At 35.4% G+C, this 26,798-nt stretch overlaps 1 protein-coding gene across 13 annotated transcripts in view; it reads right to left on the reverse strand.

Moving 5' to 3' along the window:
• The window catches only part of NCOA3 (nuclear receptor coactivator 3), a 51,489-nt gene that overhangs the window by 4,800 nt on the left and 19,891 nt on the right, over positions 1-26,798 (reverse strand). For 5 of the 13 annotated variants that reach the window (XM_030288581.4, XM_030288573.4, XM_072917058.1 and 2 more), the window contains 20 exons: positions 25,804-25,879; positions 20,199-20,306; positions 18,274-18,446; positions 16,697-16,797; positions 15,547-15,721; positions 14,802-14,990; positions 14,487-14,588; positions 13,581-13,721; positions 12,241-12,388; positions 10,959-11,347; positions 9,843-10,723; positions 8,094-8,226; positions 6,923-7,111; positions 6,184-6,423; positions 4,650-4,776; positions 3,746-3,917; positions 2,681-2,977; positions 1,063-1,167; positions 445-670; positions 34-208 (listed from right to left, as the gene is read on the reverse strand). In XM_030288581.4, the coding sequence (XP_030144441.4) occupies positions 34-208; positions 445-670; positions 1,063-1,167; positions 2,681-2,977; positions 3,746-3,917; positions 4,650-4,776; positions 6,184-6,423; positions 6,923-7,111; positions 8,094-8,226; positions 9,843-10,723; positions 10,959-11,347; positions 12,241-12,388; positions 13,581-13,721; positions 14,487-14,588; positions 14,802-14,990; positions 15,547-15,721; positions 16,697-16,797; positions 18,274-18,446; positions 20,199-20,287 (4,052 nt within the window). In that variant the 5' untranslated portion in view covers positions 20,288-20,306; positions 25,804-25,879. Of the gene's footprint in view, positions 1-33; positions 209-444; positions 671-1,062; positions 1,168-2,343; positions 2,978-3,745; positions 3,918-4,649; positions 4,777-6,183; positions 6,424-6,922; positions 7,112-8,093; positions 8,227-9,842; positions 10,724-10,958; positions 11,348-12,240; positions 12,389-13,580; positions 13,722-14,486; positions 14,589-14,801; positions 14,991-15,546; positions 15,722-16,696; positions 16,798-18,273; positions 18,447-20,198; positions 20,307-25,803; positions 25,880-26,798 lie in introns of those variants that run through there. The other 8 variants (XM_030288580.4, XM_030288572.4, XM_030288574.4 and 5 more) reach the window with 4 other exon arrangements.

Below are 26,798 nucleotides of genomic sequence, written 5' to 3' on the forward strand. Positions count from 1 at the left end.
TTTTGAGAAAGAGATTGTAAACCAGAAGTTCACCTGTTTCTGGGGATGCTTCCTGAGGGCCAGCCCTTTATCTCTGAGGACTGGTACATTGTTGCTGACTGAGGATGCTGCAGCATAGGATTCTGGGAGGGTCCCATTCTTGACGATACCATTGGATTGGGAGGGCTTGATACACTACTAAATGCAGGATCAGGTTGTTGGCTTATTCCTTAAATTAAAACAAAGGAGACAGATACAATATACTTCAGTTATCATCACTTAATACTTCTACTTCATCTTCCTGAACTGACTAGAAGGAGAAAAGTCATCCTTTTTTGTGGCAGTATAGTCCATTTTTCAGAATGATTGGTATTTAGGTAGTTTGGATTAATAAAAGAAGGGAAAAGAAAACCAGAAAAATGGGAAAAAAACAAAAAGCAAAACAAAACATGTTAGTACCAGTACCATAATTAGGTGGATAGGGGAATTGCTGTGAAGGAACTTGAGCCATTGGAGGGCCTGTCAAAGCACTATCCATGCTTCCTGAGGCTGTCACATTTGGTGGTGGACTGAAGGCCTGAGGTTGCTGTTGCTGCTGCATCATCATTGCCATCCTCTGTTGTCTAAAATGGTGACTTATTAGTTCCCTGTTACGCTGAGCCACCATTTGAGCATTAAGAAAACCTTGCTGCTATCCCCCAAAGAGAAGAAAAATTATATTAGAAGATGTTTTTACAAATAAAATCATGTCAGAGTCAATCAAACTCATTCCTAAGATCAGACAAGTCAAGGAAAACCCACAGACAGTAAAAAAAAAAAAAAATCATCAAAATATTAAGACAAAAGTTTCATTAAATTGTCATTAGTGCTAAAAAAATGATGATATTTTACACAGAAAAACTTGGTATATTGAATTGACAGCATGACCTAATGAACAAATCCCCCAGCAATCTCAGGAATAAAGGAGGTAAAAAACCCCCTTTTTTAAAAATTATGCAGAGGAACAAAACCAAAGAGGAATGCTGTAAAGCTATGAAAGAAGGTTGAAATTCTAAACAGATTGCTACAGTAGCAAGTACTTACCTGGGATCCCACCTGTGTCTGCATAACTGGTCTCATCACTGAGTTAGTACCACTGACTGGATTTTCCATTTTTATTTCAATAGTTTGACGGGTCTGATTCATAAACTTGGAAAAAGACATTTTAGCACTATTAGCCTGAAAATAACAGTATCTGAACAAAGTAATGGCAACTCCTGCAAAACCCCTTTCTTTACAGATCTCTTGAATCCATAAAGTGCAATGGCTAATTTTTGCCTTGTCTTTAAACAAATTATTTGTTTAAACAGCTCAAACACACAAAAAGAAAAACCCTTCAAACAGTGCAGCATTAACTGGCTTTGGTTTTTTATTTTCCTTAAATTACCTCTCTTTAGGAATAAAGAGCAGATTATCTATTTGTTTTAAACACTAAGTGTCACAGAAAACCAAGACAGAACACAGTATTTCCTAACATTGCCATTCCATGTGTGGAGAGGAAAGGGCTAAAAAATGGAAGATTGGCAAGGACAGAGAAAAAGAACTTGTTTTTAGAAATATTTTTCTCTCAAGGACCAACCAGACACCAGGGAGATGTTAGAAAATACTCCGGCTGAGAAAATTCACATATTTATGTTTGCTCTAGCTTGTTGTCTCTCTACAGAGAGGAAATGAAATTTTCTCACAAAAGATAGCAGCATGTTGTTAAAAGACTTTTAAAATCCTTTCCCATAGACTTGGGCCTCTTTGTAAAGGTGGGGGAAGGGAGATAAGAGCATTTGGAGATGTGAAAGTACAATCTCGTGAAGGACTGTACATGCTCCAGGCCCTTTTGATATGGAATACAGGCCTGGGTGCTTTTTGCCCCTTCTAAAATGAGCTTAGTGGTATATGTGTCTGTTTTTTGGAATCAGGATGATGGAATAAACCTACTCTTTGTACTTCAGCTGTATGTTGTTGTTGCCTTGGTGTTACCTGCATGTATTCTGTTCACACACCATGTCACACAGCAGTAGTTCAGTTTTCCTAGTTTTATTTGTACACTGTATTTAATATCAAGCCTGCATTTTAACTTGGGGAATTCAATGCTGAAATCATGCACCAATTTTTTAAGCAGTGTTTTCAATCTAGTGTTAAGATCTATGTGGCTGTATCTATTCTCTCACCTTTCATCCAAGGAAAATACCTAAAATTACATCAAATCACTAAATGGAAAGCAAACTCCTATATCGATAAGCCCAAATGATTAGTTAGAAAACACAGTGAGGAAGAAGTAACACCTGATTTACAGTAGAAATACAGCTCCGATTTAATGCTATCTGTGAAGTTCAGAAAAAATACTAAACATGGATACAGAGATCATGCAGAGTTACATTGTACAAAAGCACTGTTTTAGCTAGCAATCGTTTTGTGTGCTGCAGGAACCAAATCCAATCTGTAGCTAGGGAGGTTGACAAAGGAGAAACACTTGTCCTAATAAATCTTCTTCTACTCCCACAGCCATCAGGCAATTTAATGAAACACACTGTCAAAATAGAAGATCCACCCTCTCAATCCTCTGTTGTAATATCCATTGTTATATATGTAAAGCAACACAATTCCACGTGCAAGTGATTCCATTCTGAAACATTAAGGAAGTGTAAATGTAGAAGCAAAAAATTACCTGCTGTCCCTGGAGCCTCTGCTGGAGCTGCATGCGTAGCTGCTTTGGTGTGTTGGTCCGAGGTCTCATCACGTTTGCTCGGGGATGCATACTTTGCAGAGGAAAATTGCTTGGTTGGCTCATCTGATTCATCACTGAATTAACAGATGGCTGTTGTCCCTGGATGTTACTAAAACATCCTGGCATTGCTGCCCCTTGCCCTTGATAGGGTTGACCATACAACAAAGGCTTCTGATCAATCATAACTGAAGATTCCTGACCTTGAAATGAGTCTTGTTTGGGTTCCAAAGCTTGTCCCTTCAACAGATATAGAAGTGCTCTCACTAGCAGTATATACAGAATTCCTAAAGTAGCAATAAAGCCAACACAGCATAATACACCAGCCAGCAATTTCTTGGGTAGAACATAGCATGGACAGCTACTTTTAGGTCTGTCTCCAAACTAATGAAATAGCAAAAGTGATTTATAATAATAATTCTTTTTAAAATCCATTTTGCTGCACACTGCATAGACAGGCAGACCAGTGTCACCATTCAAGCCCTTTTGCATTTTTTGATGCTATTTGTACAAATGACAGTGTCATGTGGGTCTTAGCAACTTCCACAGTACTCACAGAATTTCTTTTTCCTATTTGCTAGCCATGCAAATTCAACCTGGAACTGAAGGAGAGGGAAGCATCCACATCACTGACAGTCAAATAATTCACAACCTAAGGTCAGCTGACAGCAGGCTATGAAGGAAACTCAACAGAATTCTCAGCTTATAGAATTACAATGAATTACATCCCAAACTCCACCTATATATACACCAAGGCATTATACAATAAACTTCTGTAAGAATATGCCACTTTTTATTTCTTGTCATACACAAGAAATTTAATCCATACTGAGCTCCTCCATTGAAAATCACTGGTCAGTGTAAAGGTTTCCAAAGGGAAATGTATAAATACGAAGATGAGGATGTGATGAGACCAAGTAAATGAGGAGGCCCTCTTGACTTCCTTTTCAAGTAATAAAATAATATTGGTCTATGGAAAATAAATGGCCAAAATATCTGTTTACTTACTTGGTTTACAAGATCAGGAATTCCTAATGCTCTGTCAATTTCTTCCAGACTTGTGACATCTGTATTACTCAATAGTGTGTGCAGCTGATCTAGAAGTGCCCTTTCATCATTCTGGCCTTCCATATTTGGTGCCGAACATAAGAGATCATCCAAAGAGCTTCTAACTAATTGTCTATAAATTTAAAGGAAAAAAAAACCCAAAAAACCACTAAAATCATAAAATCGATATGGTTGGAAAAGACCAAAAGACCTCCAAGATCATGGAGACCAACCTTTGAGAGAATACCACCTTGTCAACCATACTTAGAGCACTAAGTGCAACATCCAGTTGTTTCTTAAACACATGAGGAATGGTGTCTCCACCACCTCCCCAGGCAACCCATTCCAATGCCTAACTACTCTTTCAGTGAAGAAATTCATTACAACCATTACAAGGAAAACCACAGCTTTTATATAATATATTGACCTGGGTATGATTAAGTATTAGAGTCACCCAGATGACTGAAGTAAGACTTAACAACTCAGGTCCAAAATTTATGTCCTAAAATGTTCAGTCACTTTCCGCGCATCCTTAAACACACATAAATTCTGTTTTCTCCTGGTTTTGCCATGTGCCACAAAGACAAGATTTCAGAGTCTCCATTTCTTTTTTCTGTGCCTCCCAATTCAAGGATTGATAGATTGTGTTAACAATTATTTTTGTGGAGGTAGGTTAAAAAATATCCAGTGTTAGATCACCAGCAGAAATGGAAACATTTCTGAAACATTCTAGAAATGGAATTCTGCCTCCAATCTGTTATTGCCACTGTGTGTGCTACACAATTTTATTTTCAGGTCTTAAATTATTCTGACAGACAGTGAATAGTTGTATTTAGAATTACCTTAAAACATTCCCCAATTCTACCTGTTTTGGGAACCCCGTGACGCTTGCTCCATGGGCATCATATTATCAGGCCACAGTCCAGGCTGGTTAGAAGGTCCAGGCTGTCCATAGGGATTACCTCCCATGTCAATGTCTATCTCATTTGGCCCTGCAAGGTAAAACATTTGTGTATTTTTTAAAAACTGATGGTCTCATCTTACTCTCCTAGTGTTCACATTAGGATGATCACACAAATTGTCAAACAGCTTCATGAGCTTTCCGTTATAATGTTTTACAGTGAACTTTCCATTATAATGTTTTACACGTGAACTTGCAGTCAAGATAATTTCACATTTATAACAGACCACAGATTTAAATACAGCAGACAGTGATCTAGACATGCTACCCTGTTAGAGCAGAATTGCTATTTCAAATCGTTTAGTCTCTAAATAGAAGCATGAAAGACACAGCACCTTACATGAAAAAAACCCGAACAAAAATTTTGGACAATGACATCTGGGTACCAGCATACACACTGTCATAGTGACATCAAAATCTGACATTTTAAATTTCAATACAGAGTGGAAATCGAAAGAAACACAAAGTACATAACATTTTTCTCTTTGGGAGTATTTTTTTCCCTCTACCTATCCAGGGACATACCGCACTACATAGGAGAGTTTAGGTCATCCCATTATTTCCCGGCATCTTTATGAATCACCTAGCATCAATGATTTCTAGGAAGCTAAGCTGGAAAATTCTGACTTAGTCAGGACTACACAAATTTCTTCTGTATTTAATCTTATATCCATTTGTTGCATTGAAATAGTAAGTCTCTCTCAGGGAACTGGTGACAGCCCTGGTAGCTTTACATTATAAGAAAGGAATGCTGTCTATTCAAGCTGGTTTGGGGCATACAAGTATTGGCATAGTAGACTGGAGAATTTCAGCTCTAGACTAAACCTTTGTTAGACATATAGAACAGAAAAAACCCACAGGCTTTAAGACTGTTCATATTTTAGAGATACAGCTTATTTTCTCTCATGCACATAAGGATACTTCAAAGAAAAATGGTATTTGGAATGCGGCTTTATATGAAATTTGGCTACTCCATGTGAAAAGAATTTTGAAATACTTGAGAGCAAAACTTTAAAAGACATTGATTACCAAGAAGTTAACAGAAAAAAAGCATCCGTATCAAATAGGATAAATTAAATTAACCACAAGGCAAGGCTAGTATCTTCATATATGGAATTACTGATGCCATTTAATTCCTGGAATTTAGCAGAGAAGTACTGCACTAAAGAAACACATAGAAATTATCCCCCCACCTGCATAATACCGGGACCTAGAACAAATTATTTGTGTATGAGACACACAGCACCAGAAGAAAACAAGAACATCACCAAAAAATCATAAAATGTCACAGCCAGGGAACAATAACAGTGTCTACCTCAAAAACCCTTTCAATGAAAATCTAGCATTTTACCAACAGTGCAAAGATTCTTATGATGAATGCTTACCAAGAAACCAGGGAAATAGTGCTACGTACGACAATAAGAAGTTAAGAACTTACTCATGTGAATCATTTGCTGTTGCAGCATTGGCCTAGTACCAGGTATGCTGTTAGAACGAACAGGCAGCCCAGACACAGAGCCACCTTCTCCGGGCCTCTGAAGGGTTGTACTAAATTCAGGTCCCGCTCTCAACATTGAAGCAGAACTTGCAGATTCCAATCTGTTCACTTTGGAGTTTGGCAAACCCCAGTCTCCTGGCTGATGCTGATTCATTGCCACATTTTTGTGGGGAGCACTTGCTATAATGAAGAGAGAAAACACCAATATTTATTATCTGGAGTACATGATGTATTTTGGTTTTCAAATTATTTTGCTATTTCATAAAAGTGCACCTGCTAATGTCAGAGCAATTGACAAAGTCCTACAAAAGCATCTAGCGCTCACCATGCCAAATTATAAATCATACAAAAACTATGAGTCTAAAAATATATAAAGTTCATAATGACTGGCTGCCACTGAACTTGCTTCTATATATCAAAAGCACATGTTAAACTAAAAAGTCAAAACAGTAAAAAATAATTTAACTACTTACAGTACAGTACTGGTAATAATACAGGTAGTAAACTGTTCTTATAATTTTAGCTAAGATAATAATTTAGAAGTATTAATGATGGTAAAATTAAAATTCTTTAATGTTAAGGTTTCTTCTAACTGAATTTTGTATTTTAGTCTTGCAACTTTTTTTGCATTAAAGCTATTTCCTTTACAATGAGAGCTGTTTGTATACAACCAACAAACCCAGATTTGCTCCAAAATTGTCTTGGTTTTCAATCATTCTTGGACTTCCACCCATCAAGTTTTGCTTTTGTAACATGGAGAATGCATTCACATTCCTCACTGAAGCACCTGAGCCCATAGGGCTGTCTAAAGACAAGGCTCTGTTAAAAGGTGGACGAGTAGTCTGCACAGACTGGGGACTCTTCACACCTGTTAAAGAATTAAAAGATGCATGCAACTGTACATTTTAAATAAAATATGCTATTAATGACTTAAATTAGTCTTATCTCTTTATGAAGAGATACATTTGATCTTAAGCAAGGCAGGAACAGTTATGTTGCTTCTGTTTTCCCAACAAAAACTCCCATTTTGAACACATAGTTAGGACCTTTTGCAGAAAAAGTCAAAGGCATTTCCCTGTGGCCCTACACAAGAAAAAGAGATTCATTTTAATTTAAGTTCTGCAATGACATGGTGTGTTCCTGAGCACAGTTGGACTATGGACAATTAACCTACAAATCATTGTGCTTCACAGCCAATAGTGTCAGTGGCTTTACATGTTCTTAAATCTGGTTTTATATTTTTCATTATACATGTTTCACCTCCTTTGGTTATCTCAGTAATCCACTGCCCAGTATAATCAAGAGATGACCAGTGTAATGAAAGAAAGCAACAACTGCCATGATGCTGGTCCATCAGCTAGGTTATCCTCCCCTCCTACACTACTTCCTACTAAGGAAGGGCATTCCTTTTGAAGTCAAGGGGGAGTAATGATTAGAATTTACAGGCCACAAGATGTTTTCACATAGAATAAGAAAGAAATTAAAAGCTTGTCACCAATCCCGTATTATATCCCTAGTCATCAGTGAGAGATAAAAATTCTCAATTTTAATTTACAACTCACGAAAGATCTTTCCTGATGACTGGTCTCTGAGAAATCTTCATTAGACAAAGCCAGAATAAACCATAAAACAATGAACTGAATGTTATTCATTGTGTATATAGTAGGCTAGAACTAATAGTGTACATAATAGCTCACGAAAGCATAATTAGCTAGTTTGCATTACATTTGTCCTTGAAGATATATGAGATGAAGAAGGTGTTCTCTAAGGGTGTGAGGATGCATTATGTTTACATCACGTAAGAAAAAAACCCTAACTTTAAAACCCAGGTGGTAGATTTAATTCCTTACCCAAGGCATTTCCTTGAAATACTGCTTGCTTTGTTCCAGGGTTATTTCCATTTGCAGACATAGCATTATTGTAAAACTCTGAACTACTAAGATCACCTAGAATTGCATCCAAATTATCCAAGTCTCCATTCATCTGAAAATGACGCAGTAAAATACCAAGGTTATTTACTCTCCTATGGCTATACTTCAATTTTTACTTAGATCCTTGCTAATCTTAAAATATATGATTGGGAGACAAATGTTTTAATTCACTAACACTATCTGGAGCTATCTTTTCCCTTCCAAAGAAATTTAGATACCTGTTTTTTTGAGTATTTTCTTTCATAGCAGAAAACACACATAACTAAAATAAAAAGCACTTCTGAATATAAACATTTCAAACATCCCAAGTTAAAAAGATAAAAACAGTAATGACAGTGAACAACATTGAGAATGTGTACCATTCAGTGATAAATAATGTATCTATCACACACAAAGAGCTAATAGTGAACACTACAAGACATGAAAATTAAGCACAGGTTTTCTGGTCAGCTGGAGCCCTTTCTTTAAAAATTTGTCTTTAAATCACATAGAGCTTCAATAGAAAAATAGTTCATATATAGTGCATTGATATCTTCATGAAAGAAGCTTCTCTGAATACCATAATTACATCTCATGAGCAAGCACTGAAAGTACATATTGTGTATTATTACAGAGTTCATAGTGACTTTTCCATAAGTGGTATTCAAACAATGTTATAAGGTGTTTTATTTATAGTAAGCCAGTAGCTAATACAAAAAAAATGTGTTGGGTTTTTTTTGTTGTTGTTGTTTTGGTTTTTTGTTTTTTTTTTTTTTTTAATTTACCCAGTTATTACTGATTTGGGAAATTCAAGGTCTAAGAAATTGATATATCTTTAGTAAACTCTGCTATACTGACCAGTACTGTTTACTTTGAAGTTCCAAATCTTAGGACTTAAATACAAAAACATTATATACATAATATATACGTTATATATATATATATAATTTTAAGAACATCTGTTCCTAACAGGTGTACCGCTGGTTTCAGAATAGTTGTTTCATGGTGCTAGTTTTCTGTATCATGACATTTCTCAGAATTCCAGCTCTAGAATGTATTTATTTGTATTTATTTATACAAATTAGATATACCTTTATATATTTAAGTATGTATTTATTTGAATGCTAAATATATATATATATATATATATATATATATATATATATATATATATATATTTGGAAAAACATACTCCCTCATTTTAGAGAAAGAAAAAGAGTGCAAAAACCAATGAATGAACTAAACCAAATCATGGCTATTTCAAGTATTACACATTTTTGTGTATTGTTTATATTTTCAAAACTAAATCATGTTTTACCTTTTACTCTTGTACTGCCAACTAAGTACAGAAGCGGTTATGGGCCCATTTCCTACTAGGCCATAAAACCAAACATGTGCTAAGATCTAATTTTAAGGAGTAATTTGTAAATATTACCTTAATCGCACCATAACTTCAAAATATTAGTCCAGGACTTCAGGACATCAGATTTGGTTTTATATATATATATGTCCTGTAGTTCTTTTCGTTTGTACTTTTTCATTCACAATTAAATCTTTGTTTCACATCATTTGCACAGAATCTTTTTAGAAATGTTTACACATGTACACTGTAGAGTGTTCTATATTTAGTCATTCACTTAATAATAAAATATTGGTTAGCTCATGACATCATTTTACATTATACTGTACCTCCTCTGCTGGCTCCATTTTTATTTTCATCTCTTTTTCTTGACTTGAAGTAAGAATTGTAGAACTTGTGCATTGTCCCATCTTATTATCCACACCTTCTACTTTAGGCTTCAACTCTTTGGAAAGCTGTTCCTTAATATCATCTTTATCTAGTAGATATCTTAGTAAAGCATTGTTTTCTTTCTTCTTTGGGCTTTGTTGTTCCTGTTTGATAGTGCCTTCTCCACAGGAGGTTGTGTTACTAGCATCATGATATGTGTCTTTACCAGTAGCTTCAGCTGTGATCTTGGCCACCTCTGCTGGAGAATTACCATTCTGCAACAATTTATGTAAAATCCTGTGCTTTTCTTGCAGGAGTGACCCATGCATGTTTGAGGAGGAAGATACCCCTCCAGATGTTGATGAGGAAACTCCTGAAGGACTGGTAACACTCGTAGAAGATTCTTTACAATTCGAGTCTAATGGTGAGTTTGATGCTGTAGAATGTCCTCTTTCATCTGAGGAGCACGTAAGTAGCTGAAGGAGCTTTTTATGCCCTTTGCTCTCAGACGGTCCTCTCTGACTTTCAGATGCCTCCAGATTTCCCTCTTTACTATCTTTTTCACTAAGGAGATCTCTGCTGTTTGACTGGCAGATGGAACTTTCCACTTGGTTTTGTTCACAATACAAACCAGAAGGGCTTTTGGAGTCCTGGGTACTTGTTTTAATTTGCTGAATTATACTAATGTTTGGGGAATTATCCAGTTTTGGACCCGGTGAAGAAAGTGTTGATAAAAGGGAATTTCCAACACCCTCACTAATGGCTTGCAGAGCACTAAGAGAACTGCTAGAGAAAGTGCTGTTGCTAGTGTTGCTGGCAGATCCCATTGGCGAGTGCAAACCTGTATCATGTGACAGAGATCAAACTTATTAGATTACAGTACTGCCTGTATCTACTCTTCCTTTGGATTATGTATGACTGCCACATTGAGTTAATACATGAAGTCAGGTATACTACATTTAAGTAACACATGTAGGGTCATATAGAACAGTTAAAATGGATGAAAGATGGAATTCAGATAAAAGTGAGAAAAGATAGCTTGAAAAAAAAAAGAGCTTATAGCAAAAATAAAATACCTGTAACTGGAGAATACTGGTGTGAACTCATTTTTGGACTGCCTCGATTTCTAGGAGATACCATTAGATTCTGTTGGCTGGAAGTTAAGCCAGGACTGCCATGTGGTGGGCTACTTATATTTAACCCAAAACTGTTACTCTGATAAGCAGAGGACTGCATGCCAGGTCCAGAGTTCACTGGCCCCATATTCCCAGGGCTTCCATATCGAGCGCTGGTGAGCTGAGCCACTGCATTGGGATCTCCCATCCCATAGTTTCTGTTCTGCATTGGCATGGCTTGACCAGGTGACATGTTCATAAGACCATTAACAGAATTTGTGTTTCCAGTCACAGGTGTTCTGATGTTTTGCCCAACAGAACTAGGATTTGGCCGATATCCATTTTGTTCTCTGCAAATTCAACATCAGCCCCAGAAACCCAAAGAAAACAAATTAAAACCTTATTTGGAATCATGTGCTACAAATACATTATTAATTAACTGCTCAAATATTTTTTTTCCAAAAAAGAGCAGTGAGAATTCAAGCTTCCACAAAAGCTTCCACTTAAGCCATGACATTTATTTATTCACTACAGAAATGCTTGATCCTTTGAACGTTTCAAGTTATAAACACATATAGTATCACTGCTGCAAAAAGCTTTAATCAATGATCAGATTATTAATCAGATTTACTCATTTACTTCATTCTTTCATCCCCTTCCTGAGTCAATGCCTGACACCATTCTACTGTGCATATTAACAGTGTGTGACCCTGAACAAGTTCATTCACTATTTTTTTTCAGCATCTGGAGGCACTCTAATGCCAGAAGGAGACAGATTCCCTCCAAAGTGACTTTTCAATTAGTCTTGCAAAGAACAAGTAAAGGTCATAGGAAATACTACCTAAGTACATTTCTGGTAAGGATTATGCATCAGACAACATCTGATTTGTTGTCTTTTTAACTGGTGTACAAAAGCACATGACTGAGCATTTCTATTTTCAGTGTTCCATCAATGCTACCACAAAAGACTAATATAAACATAGCACAGGCTTTGAGCAGGTATTGAGGAAAAAAAATCTCTTTTGACTGTGACTGTCTTTCTGCCACATAGTTAAAATGTGACTCTGTGAGGCTTACACATCTATTTGTATGCTATGCAGCTCTGTTTCCCAAATTATTCCCCATCTGAGTTTTAATCGGGTAAAATATTTTACTGTGCTGTTTTTCTTAGGTTATCTTCAAGATCAGATGTATTTTTTAAAACTGTGACACTTAAATTATAAACAGATACTACTAAGTTCACCTTTGAAGGAAGTGGGTGGAGATAAATCCATGGCGGTCATTAGTTACAGGATTTCGAAACAGTTTACTCTTTGTTTGTGCTGTCACTATTGTACCATCCGCTAAAGAAAATCGATACAATGGGGTTTCAGCATGACCTTGCATATAAGCTGTAAAGGGAATACACAAAAATAGTTAATATTTAAAATCCCAAGAATTATTAATATGAATTATAAGGTATTTTTGACACAATACCCTTCATTTACTGAAGATTACCCCCCCAAAACCCAAAAAAACCATTAAAAATAAATAAATAAATAAATAAGACCTACCCAAAACATATCTCGAGAAAAAGAAGTATTCCACTATTTCTCCTCTATCAATAGAGGTAAGATAAAAGCAAACAAGATTATTTTGATGCTGCAATATTTTGTGCTCACCAGACACAACTGGCAAAGTTCTGCATTTGTTAACAGACTTCCAAGGCTAGATTATAGAGTCCATGGCTCCTCCTTGGGGAAGAATTATTACGTTTGTTTCAATCAAAAAATTGTGGAAACTACTGGTTTTAATTTGAGCTTCATGTCTCTTGTTAATTTAGGATTCATTTGATCAGTTATGTTGAAGAACTTCCAATGGAATGGAAAATCCATTTCCTGACAGTATGCGTTTCTCTTTATTTAACATCTCCTGTGCTTGAATTACATTGTAAATCCTTCAAAAAGACTAGAGTTTGGAATAATTAGAAAACACTATCTTTCTTACTGAAGAGTATGGCTGTACTTCACTTATCTATCAAGATTATCAAATCAGCATTACAAAATATGTGGCTGGAAATATGCCAATGTGAAATGCTGAAAATATGCCAATATGGAACACTGAAAATATTTTGAGCCCCGTGTCTTGAGAATAAGAAAAAGGCATCAACACAACGGTTACCACTTTCAGAGAGTGTATCTTTAACACAGGAAAGGGTGAAATAAAATAACATTGAAGTAACATTAACCAAAAATTACAAGATAATGATAATTAAAGATGCTATATCATCATATAAATATAACTGTCTCTGTCATTGTTGTGTCTATCTGTAGAAAACAGCTTCCTTGATGACCCCAGATCATGTATGTGGTATTTTCCATGTTAATTTCCAAAACAAACACATTGAAAAAAATCAAACAACTTCCAGCAGAATTCCTCATTCTCAAGAGGTCATCCTCCTTCAGCTTGTAAATGAATCACAGTAATTAACAAAAACCATGTAAAAAAAGGAACACAGGCAGAATTTAGCCCTTTTCTTTTTCAGAAAAAAATGCAGTCCATAGGAGAAGCAATGTGACCCAAACATTGTAAACTGATTTTTACCTTCATGATAGTGGCGTTTATTTGACCATGACTGCCCGTCATTGTGGCATAAGAATCTCTGAATACACCGACGAATTATATCTTCGAAGCCAGGTCTCATGGAAGATCGTAATGAGTTCGTATCAATGTTGACAAGTTTGCCTTAACAGGAAAGAAAATACACAAGTTGAACTCTTCATGACTATGACAATTCCTTTTGTATAAATATGGTATATTTCCTAAGGCTCCGATATAATCCTTTTAATCACCAAATTCTGAGCATGCAGAAGTTACATTTATGAATTATCTGCCATATACGAATATGATGCTGCTTGTTAAAGCATCACTATTCAAAGGGAGTTATGTAACTGAGTAAGAGGAAGTTAATCACCCATAGGCCAATGTCAGAGCTTTAAAAAACTAACTTTAGTCTCTGGTTACAGGCACCTAAGGGATGCACACAGAGTAAAATTGTTTAAAATAGTAACCAACTACATCAAACGAACATCATAAACACAAAGCCCTATTTACATTATACAACTCTTTTGATTTAAACAGCATAAGCCACTTTAAACATTAGCTCATGTACCGTATAAAAATATAAACACTCTAAAGGACTTCCAGTTATGACCTAAAATACTTTCTTCTGTGTAAAGGAAAGCAGAACGACAACCACTTGAAATGCTAGTTAAAACACAAGTAATGCTTTTTACCAACCTACCAAACAGTAACAGAGAGAAGAAAATACCTCCTGCGGGTGTTATTACACCTCACTACCAACAATGGTATATTGTAAAAAGCAGTTGGGAATTCTCAGTATGAATTCTGTTAGTCACTACATATACGCAATACACATTCCATTTATTTAAAATGAGCACGTGGACAAAGAAGACTCCTTCATACCTTCCTCCTGGGTATACTTCCTACCTGAAAGATCATGTCTTGTAATAAAGCTCTCTGGATTTGCTGGAAATACCCTTTCTGTAGTTGTGATACGACGTGCCACACAAATCATGCAGGACTGCAAATCTGTATTTAAAAAAGAATGTTTCTTCTTTCATCATCTCCTGTTTTACTGTGTTGAAGAATCTAATAAAATAGCTGAAGCATCTTTTGTTGTTACAATGGAAGTACAGACAGTAAGGATTAAAGCTGCTGCGCTCTTGAAAATGGTTTTCTAAACACCAAAGAGCTTTTCTGTGCAGAAATCTCTATGCACGACAATTCCACAAAAATTCCTACCTTCCCCCTCTTCCATCATAGCTCTTGGCTGCGATAAAGCAAAGCACTGCATAGTTTCATATCTTTGACGAATATCCTGGTAGCCACCTACATCTTCAACGAGGTCACGAGAGCTTTTCACCATCATCCGGCAGTTGAATGTATGGCTCTTCTGTCTAGGTGTTTCATTAGTCCAAGAAACTCCATTAACTTAAAAGAACACAGTAAGAATTCATATAGATTTTCAGATACAATCAATTAATAACTGATTCTTCTGAATTTAGATACCCTGTTCCCAGATTACAGATATTGAAGACTATTTTCAGATGCCTTCTCAATGTACCACCAATACAGCTTGGTATAAAAATAGGTGTATAAAGAACCAAGTAAAAAACACTCTTTCTTTTGCATGACACTTTCAGTCACTTGAAAGGGTGCTGGGAAGTCATTCATATATTTTAAAAACAAGCAGTTTTTTCAGCCAGCCTTGTGGTATTAGGGAAGGTGTTCCTTTAGTGTCGCTCTTTAAAGTTATAGGTAAACAAATTGCAAAGGCTAAAGTAAAGTGTGAATTTCCAGCACATTTATTTCTGATGGCATACTATTGTAAAAACACAGTAATATTTATCAAGATTAAGATATTTTTATAGTAAAATATTCCTTAGATCACTAATCTGTTTTGAAAGGTTATCCTTTATGAGGTATTTTTGTCTTCTCTGATTGTTTTCAAATAGTCTAGTAAGTGTAGTAAATAAACTTTTACTACCTGAAGACTTAGGTAAGTTTTTAAGAAAGTCCTTCCGGTCCTCTTCATGCAAGATACCATACACACTTGTATTAACCAAATCTTCTTGTTTATACTGCAGATATTGTGTGACATTTTCTGATACAAATACTATGTTCCCATCTCGATTTACAACAAAGAGGAAGCCATCCAATGCCTAAATATTAACACGACAACAGATCATGTAAGACATATTGACTAATTCTCAACATAATTTAATTTTAAAGTTGGGTGTGTGATAAATGTCAATTTATAACATATTCACTTATTTTCAAGGATAGAGATGAAGTTTAAAATTCTTCTTTGAGGAAAAGTGTGTCTGGTAGGGAATTATTTGAATAATAATAATTAATATGTCCATGTGATATTCCATTCAGCTTTCACATTGATAACCAGCCTTCTTGTTTCATTCTTGATTCATATGAACACTAGATTATGAATTTGTACCATTAATTCAATAGTGAGAAAATTGAAACAAGAAGTTCAGTAGAAACAAGAAGTAATGAATATGACAGCATTTCCACTACCAAGTGATGAGATAGAAGGATCTAGACAAATACTGTATGCTCGTAATGGAAAGAGAAATTCAATATCTATATTAAAAAAATAAGCTTCAAAAACACTTTGATGAGCTTGTAAATATCAGATTAGTTTTCTAGGCATAAAGAAAGGCTATCTGCTATGTACCTTTGTTTACTATTATTCTTGGGTTATTTCATTTGATGGCAACATTCATTCAAAATGCTTCATAATTTAGTAACACAAATGCAGACACACATAACAAACCTCTCCTTGCAAAAACTCCTCCATTTAATGTCTATCCTCTAAAAGAAACAAAATATTCCTTGTACAAATAAGCACTGCTTCAGTAGTAATTTGCTAATGACTGCTGGAGTAAATAAAGCATAGGTATATTAGAAAAAGTCAAAGGCTATTCTATTTCTTTCTACAGACAATTTCAGCAAAATTAAGAAAACACGATAGATTTTATTCCTCAACCTTTCAAACAGACTTCTTCATGGTACATGCATACTATTTTATTACCACAGGATTGCATACTTTATTGTAATATTTTCACCTGCCGTAAGTATTTGGTTCCATAGGGGTTTACTAGGGCCTAATTTGTACTTGCCTGTAATAAAAGAGGTCCCAATGAATCTTTGTCAATAACTCCTTGACCCGTGGATGATACATCAGCTTTCTGAACATCATCATCATTAGAAACTGCTTTTCCTGAAAGCCAAAAGATACATTTCCATAAAGTGACTTTTCATATGATAGCCACATTTTAACATAACAAGCCAGATCCTAGGGAGAATGTAAATTAAAGGCAAAAAGAAGCACTAATGAGAGAGGAGGACTCATATACTGTTGGCTGCTAAGACTAGCAGAAATGTCATGGCCACATAATGCCAAACTCTTTGCTCACAGAAATTGACTTGGCAGTTGAAGCTGACATAATGAACTTGCTTTGTGAACATTTCTTGTTTTTCAGACACTGTCTGATGAATACCTGTGTTAGCCATTAAACACACTCATATATATATATCTTTCTTATTTTTTTATTTTGATCAGCTCATTGCCATTGGTCACAGTCTTCAGATGTGATCACCACTGTTCTACAAAAAGTATTTGATTCATGCTAACAGCTGTGTGCCTGTATGTGTATATACGTGTGTGTATGTGTGTGCATGCATATAATAAAATCATATTTTAAGAATCAAAATATCCTAAGTTAATTTATTGCAGGGGAAGGTGGAATGGGAATCTATGCCATGCAGCAGAATTATTCTGAACTTTATTTTGTGGTACTTGCTGGCTGGTTAAGAAGACCACAAGAGTACAACATCTCAACTCTATAATGAAATATTAGAATACATTCCATGACACTACAAAAAATATCCAAAACAGAAGATGATTTTTAAAAATTGTTTTAGCCTAAGATGTGGCAATTTACCACAACAGGTAAGATATATACCACAGCATGTTCCATTTTTCTAATGCTTTACTAAACAGATGACACATGTAAGCATGGGAAGCTAGTCACTGGGAGGTGGAGATGGTGGGGGCGGAGTGATGTTTAAAGAAATAAATTATATACACCCCTCACTCTATATTTCAAAACATGGGTTTTGCATACACCTGTCTTAAAAGAAAGTGTTGTATCATTTAGGTTTACCCTAGCTGGCAGAATTTAACAAGGTAAGATGCATTGCTTCTTTTTCCTTTGTTGAGTTGGCTATATTCAGAGTACATTCAATCACACTAAAAAAGCAATTTAAAAAAAATGCATAAAAATCACTATCTCTGATTGGAGGCTTGCCCATAAGAAAAGGCTATGTTTCCTTAAATTCAAAGGCAATGGCACATATTCTTCATACCGGTGAGTATTTGGTATAGTGTAAAAGCAGGTGGCAGAGTACCATCTCCTTTTTGTTTAACTTGTCTGTGGTACAAAACTGGTAAGACAGGCCATACAAGGTTTTAAAATCCTAATTCCCAATAAAAAGTGATGATAAATACTTGTTAATTTTTAAATAGAAAATTACTTCAGGCATATTTAAGGCTTGTATCAAGTCAAAGTCCAAAGACCTGCTCAGTTACATGCTATTGTGAAAACCACTACTCAGTTTCCCAAGTAAGTATTGCTACAACAAAAGAATCACAATGAAATTAAACTACTCATTTTGACTTAGCAGGGAACTGTACCTTGCTCTTTTATTTGTCGAATCTGTCTCACAGTTTCTTTTAAAATAGCACATTTGTCTGGTTTGACATTGAAATTGTCAATGTCACTTAGATTAGCAGATATCAGCTCAGCCAGTTCTTCAATGTATTTGCTTTCCTGCTCACGTCGACGCTTCTCACCACTGCAGACCAGACTAGGAATCAAAAACATTGTTTTGCATACTTATATACCATCCTGTACAAAACCTGTGCTCACTCTGTGAACAATAATGTACTTCACTTAACACCCACCCATTAAACCTATGCAGTAGCTATTCTTCCAGCAAACATGAATCTGAAGGGCAAATGTGTGTGTTTTGTTACGCTGCTGTTTGGTTTGGGGTTTGTGTTTGGTTTGCATCTTTTTTTAAGAATTTTAAGTACAAATTGGTATCAAGAGACTAGAAGAAAGCTACTAACAAAAAAAATCCTCCTGTTTTTACTCTATTACTCTACTGTCAGATTTAATGAAAAGAGCAGCTGCTTTTGTTATAAAATTGTAGCACTTGTACAGAAAGTATATTTTAATCTTAGAAGTTGCTTTACAGTTGCTCAAAATTTACTAGACAAACGAAACTGAATTTTAGCATGATATTAATTCCCTTCCATTTGATTGTACAGAGATGATTATAGAAGGTGATAACTCATAAACTTCTAGGCATCAGAACCTAAATGCCATCCCAACATGCAAGAAAAGCAGAATCCTAGACCACCTAATCTTGCTGGAGAAAATGTCTCTCTCAAATTCCTTTTCCTACCCAGGTTAATGTGGTGAGTAAAGAGACTGTCTACAGCCTAAATCAACAGGGAGAAATATCAGACCCAGTATGGCAAGAATAGGAAAAGAAGGACTTGGGGCAGGGGTAAGAATGGACACATCAACATAATTGAAAGAGAATAATCATTCTTTGAGATGAAACCAAGTGAAGGAGTTAGGAAAGTATGCATGGACCAACACTGGAGAAAACAAACACATGACAAAGCAGGAGCTTGAAAGATAAAGAAAGCTAATGAAGGGTAACAATCTGAAAAAGAACTCCTGTATGAGAGACACTGTAGAAAGGGAAAGAGAAAATTGAATAGAGGATACTTATAAAAAGACACTGGGATACAATGCAAAGCATTTAAGGCTCTCATACATGATCTTTTATAATGACGAAGGCAATTGGCATGGGGCACTGGATATGTATATATAAAAGGGACAAATATTAGTACACACAATGCCTGACAACGAATTTAATACAAGTTAATACTCTATGGGAAGAAGAAACATGAAAGGATAAAAGAGTCTCCACATGGTGGAGAGCAATGAAGCTTGTGGGGAACAGAAAACTGAGTCCCTCAGGCAACAGTATCTGATAGAGTTGGGTGAGGGGCAGGAAGATAACACACAAAATTTAAGATGAACTTGAAAGACAAAGAAGTACAAACAAACCAGCAAAAAGCTCAACCTCTTGCAGTATTCTTTGATAAATGTAACCGCCTGAAATGAGGCCTGTCAAATCAATTACCAGGTATGAGATGATGCCTTTAAAATTCCTGTGAAGCAAGAGGTTTTTCTTCTTTTGCCTTGCAATCACAACTTCGAAAGGGATTCCTTATCTAATGGAAGGTATCCCTGCCCATGACAGGGGAACTGGAACTAGATGATCTTTAAGGTCCATTCCAACTCAATCCATTCTATGATATGTCCACTGTAATAAAATTTCCACAGGAGTCCAATTATAAAGCACAGTTCATCAACTACACCTAATAGTAAAGTTACCTATCTTCACAACAGAAGTTGGCCTAGAGAGTTTTTCAACTAAACAAATTCCTTAGTTAGAACTTACTCTAAATTGCAATGCAAATTTGAAAAGTATTTTTAAAAACTCATTAAAAACCAGTAAAGTTCTATATAAACGTACCTTGCACCTGGTGTATCACAGGACAATGGCTTGCGCTTCCTTGACTCACTAGTCAAACTATCTAAGGAGTTTTCTCCTAATCCACTCATCTTGACCTTGCATCAGCAGCTAAAAGCAAAGACATAATAACTGTGAATAAAATGCTCAAAATACTAATTCAAAATACAGAGAACTTGTCCAGATAAGTAATTTATTTTTATCAGATTTACAAGTGAATTTTCGTAATGCAAATCCATAAACCTTTTTGCTACTAAAAAATGTTTGTTTACATTTCTTTAAAATCTATTCTCTATTTAACCAAAACACAGGTTATTAAAGCTTTCTATCACTCTAAGCAAAGGTAAAGGTTAAAAATGCATTTACTTTTTTTTTCAGAGATATTTAAAATTTGCACCATTGAACTGGAACCACTGTATAGCTCCAAGTCATCTAAAAAAAAATTCTCAGTATTTAAACATATATTTAGATAACCTGAAAAGAAAGCAATAAATTAATGTTACACCAATACACAATTGCAGAAACAAATACTTTTCATCCTGAGGAGTATATCAGGAGCTTACAGGAGTTTCATACTCATCTCTGCATAAAGCCAACAGATTATTATTACCATCTTTACAGGTTACTATAGTTTTCACATCTCTTGCTAAATCTTCTAAAATCCATACAGTTTTCTAAAACTTTGAGGCCAAGGCAAGCAAAGGCTTCAACCATCTTTAATTTCTATTGCTTCTGCAGCAAAGACTGGGCCATAACCCAATAAAATATCAGGGCATTTTGTTGAAGTCTAGTTACATTAAACAAACCTGGCAGATTAGATATATATGACACTCATCTCCCCTCACTCCCAAGAGAAAAAAAGGAGCACAGACAAGAGAAAAAAGTCGGGTCAGGTCCTGCTATGCCAGGATCAACAACATACTGAAGGAGAAAAAAAATTTAATGAATCTATGCTATGTATCTAGTTGGTGTATTTTAGAACACAACTGGAATGACAAAACTATCTAAAAAATTGATTTTGGTATTTTTTACTACAGTGAGGCAAAACTGACCTAGGCAGTTAGAAAGTTAGCACTATTTTGTCCTTTTTACAGAAATTTCCAAATTAAGTGTAAATTTCATTTACTGCATTCTAGTTCAGACTGCAGTTAGTTACCCTGTACAGCAGCGGCAATAAATGGTGCTATATATTTAGTTAATAGAATTAGACTTGTCAGTTAGAGAGAACCTTTTTGCATAACATAACACAAGCATTAAGAAATCTTTCACAGAAAAAGTTCTTTGTCTCCACAAGCAAAAACTACCATCATGACAGTTGTTAGAATAAACTGGCCTAGGATAACCAAATTCCTATGAGTCACTGATAACATATATCACAAGGACAAGGAACCGATAGAACTAAATGAAGTTTATGTTAAGGTATCAGAGGCTGGTGGCCAACTGCCTCAAGAAGCTCTGCAGAACAGAATATGAGCACCCTGTTGAACAAGAAGCTAGTTAAACAGAAGTCAGCAGCGTATGCTTGCAGCAAAGACAGCCAGCCCTTCAGAAAGGGAACCCAATCAATTAACTGCTTCCAGGACAAGATATATAAGAAAAAAACAAAAAGAAAAAGGAAGTGTGTATATTACTTTTGAGGTTACTAACCTTGACTGACTGAATTTTTGCTTATTGGCTTCTTGGGAGGGGTGGGAATGTGCTGTAGTTTTTTCTAAAGTCTAAACTCAAAGGACAAGGACACACAGGAACAGATTTGCATGAAGCAGCATGGAGGTTTTTAATTCTACACAGGGAGAATTTAAAAGAGAATTCCTCCTACAGCAGTACAAAATTTTGAAAGCTAGACAGGACAAAGGACTGGATTACTCTAGCATGTGTAAAAAGCCCAAAAATAAAATGGCACCATTTTAAAGTACAACTTCTCTTTGCAGCTAATAAAATGTTAAAATGCTTAACATAAAATCCTGTCATAACAAATCCTCATGCCAATCTGTACACATTACAAAAGGAAGGATAACATGTTTTTTAAATGACAATAGAATTAAACCCAACAATCAAACATAATCTTCCATTTGAAATAAACAATTACAAAAGATGCCTAACTCTGTACTATGGGCATGAACTGTACAGGTAAGAACTTGGTTTTACATATAAATATTTGACAAAAAAACAGGATGAATAAGACAAACACAGCAGAGAGATGGAAGAGCAAGTCTGAAGACCTTTATCCATTCTTATATTCCTCCAGGGCAAAAAAATCCCAAATACAATCCGTAGCGGCCTACTTTACATAAAGTTCAAGAAAAATACACTGTTAGGCCACTAGGTGCCAGTATAGACCTGAACAACTGCAGAGATCACATTTTCTTCAATTTGCGTAATTCAGCTGAATGACAAACTAATCATCTGAACAAGTAAGCAGTTGGAAATAAGAGATTATAAAAACAGCTTATGGCCATGCAAAAATCAGTTTATTATCTGAAGCTGATACTCAGCATTACATATGACTCAAGGTTTTATGTCTACAGACCTCACAGCTGAGGCTGCATATTCAGTCATGTTGTAGGTGACTTCCTGCACTTCCAGGACTCTTGCTTCCCTCGCCGTAACTACATTTACAGGCTGAGTATAGTCAGAGCTCAAGGTTTAAGAGCTAACGTGGAAAGAGGAAGGGAGAGCTTAAAATGTGAGTCTTAAGGCTAACTCAAGAAGGATGTGGACAAAGCAATCATGTCTGAAGCCAAGCGTAAATTCTTTTTGAGAGAAGAAAGCATTCGAAACACATTAAGCAGTTGAAAATTTGAGTTAGGATAGACATTTCACTATAAGATAATTTTGAAGGCTACATGGTAGTTTTAAATTATTCTAGTCATTTCTGGTTCAACATCTACTTGTACTGAGAGATAACTCACAGTGTAATTAAATAGAAAACCAAAAATTACTACATTTTGTCTCAGGAACATGATAAATATCCTTGGACAAGGAAGGAAAAATCAGTGATTTGCATAGGCTGTTTCCCTACTCTTACACCCAAGTAGCTGGTGGTACTTTATTCAGGCCTGAAGCTGTAGAGTTGCTGCACGTGCATTTTCCTTTCACTAAGAATATCACTACAAGCTGTGCAGGCAGGTCATGCCTAGAACAACTCTGTAACTGTTTAGCTAAGGAAATTACAGAAGCTGCTTCCCAATACAGATGGATTTACAGTACATATTGTTAACAGTCAAACTAATTTCCCAGCTAAAGGAAGTATTTGCAAAAGAAGCAACTTCTTTCATTATTAACTCCTCAGTGAGTTAATAATAAAATAAACCAGTTTTAAAAGTACCAGGTGTTATATTTCTTCATTGAAGATGAACCTGCAATATCTAATGGGACAAAAAGGGTCCTTTTCCAAAAGGAAGTCTATTTTGGGGGTTTTGGGAGTTTTCCTGAAGTTAATTATTTCAAAAGACAGCTCTGAAACACAGGTTTCAAAAGCTGAAACTTTTATGCATTTTTACTACTAAAAGAAAAAAAAAATTAACACAGGCATCTTCGTAAACTTACTTTCTGAGAAAAGAGACAACAACATTATTTCTGGCTTATGAACCACTAATGCTGGCTAGAAAGGCTTCTCTGCTAGTGATAATACACAATATTATCTGCCTAAATGAAGCACTTTTTTAAAGAAAAGAATTAAAGTCAAATTCTTTCTGTTATTTGCACAATTAAAACAAATCTAAAAGCTTGCTTAAATTTGACTGAATAGCTCAATTAGAACATAAAACTGGGCAAATGCAAGAAATTCTATTACATTTGAGATCAGTATAAATTATCCAAAACAAAGTCTTCAAAGCAAGGTACTGTTTAATTTCATTGATTGTAGCAATAATAAACCACTATATCATTATGCTCCTAATCCCACCAGTGGAGTGGAAAAGAAGGCTGCAATATTTGGAGAAAAAGTTCCAAACTTTCATGATTATTTGCAACATCTTTGCATGTATAATCTTAAATTTCCCAACATTCTTCGCAATTCAGGAAAACAGAAAATAACAAAGATCTTCTTGCTTAGCAGTAACTGGTGAAAAAGTTGCTCATGCCTACACCTTTGCAATGTACCATACACTTTTCATATGTCAGGTCTATTCACTTCTCAGTGAAAAGCATAAATGAGTTAAAAATGTACTGGGTTATGCACATGGCAGATAAAATAAGTTTCAGTAATTACTAATCCATCCATATGCAACAGCATATGTACGACCTTCCAAACAAAACCATGTATTTTAAAGAAATCATGAGCGTTTATGAGTAGCAGTGTCCAACCTGCCATGGTTTCAGTATTTTGACAGGGTAAAATCCATTGTCTTCTAAAATTCCACCCTGGAATAACAAGAAAATGATGCACGTGCCAACAATACAGTATGTTTGCAATGAGGAAAGTTCTTTAGGCTATTTCCTACAGAGCATTCAAGCCAAAATGACATTGAAATTACTAAGCACAGTAAGTAGAAAGTTTTCAGTTTGATACAACTGTTTCTTCTCTCATCTTATTCAACTCATCCCGACAGAATCTAGAAGACTACTGACTTAATCTCCCTTAGATTGCTCTCTGCTACCTTGTCTTTCAACGTATTCATTTCTTTGTCCAACTCAAGTGTGATTCCCTTGTGCCCCTGCTCCTAGTAGCTGGTAGATGTAAGACCTACTCGGCAAACAGGACATGGCAAGTGAGACGGTTTTGTCCTAGCAAGGGCCCAAAAATACAAACAATTACGTGATTCAGATTTAGTTTTTATATTTGTTTCGCTGGAATAGTTGAATACCGTCCAAAATGCACAACTATACAATACTAATTTAAAACATATCCAAAATATTTTCTTAAATCATGTTTTTTTGCATGAAAACATTTTAAACACTTTGTTGGTCCCATGAAACTACGAAGTTTTTCCTATATTAAGTATGTGTACTTGTGCTATTTTGTACCCTTGGAAGCTCTCCTGTCTGAGCTGATTTCTTGTTTGAGAAATTGACTAAGCAGAAATTAGTATTACTCAGAATAAGCCAGTTACAAAGAATTAAACCAAACAAGTTCATTTCAATGAATCATGAGCATACCCTGGAATTCTATATGTTAGAATATTAAATGGAATCCTCCCTCCTAAAAAACAAGATATAAGTCACATATTTTTGCAGGATGTAGATTGCAGTATTTAAATTTTGTTAATAAATATAACTACAGGATATTCCATTCTGCAACCCTGTATACTTAGTCAAAATTTGTTATTTCAACATTGGATCTCCCTCAAATACACCTAAAAAAGTATCAAAAAGTATTGAAGCTTCCGATTCAAAATATTCTTGATATTATGCAGAGATTCTTTTGCTCTAAGACTGACCACAGAAACAACTGATGTTTCCACTTACATAGACAAGAATCCACAAGAATATAAGCAGCAATTTCACTTTATGGCAGTGGTGTAGTATGGTTTTTAGTTTGAGTTGAGTTTTTTTCTTCTTTCTTCCCTCCCATCCTTTTCTTTTTTTTAAGTACATGCTTCTCATATACTAAACTGTAGCCTTAAAAATGTTCAGGTATATATAGTCCAAATATGAGATCACTTACTAGTCCTTAGCAAACATTCAAGCACTGAATATTTTTCAGAGGACCTTCAGAATCAGAATTCATTTTAAGTCATATCCTGGAAAACAAAAATAATATATATAATATGTAACTTCAAGTAACTGTCATCTCTGCTATACGTTGAACAGTTGACCATTCAACTCTGCTGTCCCTACAATAAACCCCATGCTCTTCTAAATACAGAGGCATTAGCAAACTGCTCAACATCTTAAATTTAAAAAATATTTTATTTTAACACTGTGGTCTGTTCCACTTCACATGAATTAGTTTATGTTATTAGGGTGCTTATATCAAAGCACAGCCATTCACTAAGTGCTTGGCATTTGGGGCCGCGCAGTAGATTCCCCATCAGATCTCACATTAGTACAACTTTCAACATGCGAGCATACAATTTCCTGACTAAAGCCTGCTCAACCAAAACCCAGGAGTGCTCAAACAAAAACATCATTCAACATGTTTTATCTCAATGAGTTCAACATACTGACCTTTCACTGATCTATCCACTCTCAGGATGAGCTACAAAGATAACCAATTCACACCATGCAGAAACTTAGTATCCAACACAGTCTGGCTACCAAATCTAAGTTTCCATATGGTAGGTTTTTGGATCAAATTTTTAAAACACGTAAAAAAAAGATCATTACATTACAGTCTGGATGAGATGGCTAAGTGACTAGTCATACTGTTACCTGCAGCACAGACAACAACAATATGACAAACACCTAAAGACAGAACACACCACAGTGTTCAGGTTAAAAATATACCTATATATAATGTGCCAGATGGTAAAAACAATGGCTACTTTTTAAAATAAGACATAAAAAGGGTAGCACTTGCAATCTTCCTTAAATGTTTCAGAGATAATTACTGTGCCTTTTAAAAAAAGAACACAAATACAAGACACTTTAAATTAGAGTGTGTAAGACCAACATACTTTTAAACCTCCGAGGAAGGAACAAATGCAGCAGAAAAAAACA

The sequence above is a fragment of the Taeniopygia guttata genome, chromosome 20 (assembly GCF_048771995.1).
Source record: "Taeniopygia guttata chromosome 20, bTaeGut7.mat, whole genome shotgun sequence".
Taxonomy (NCBI): domain Eukaryota; kingdom Metazoa; phylum Chordata; class Aves; order Passeriformes; family Estrildidae; genus Taeniopygia; species Taeniopygia guttata.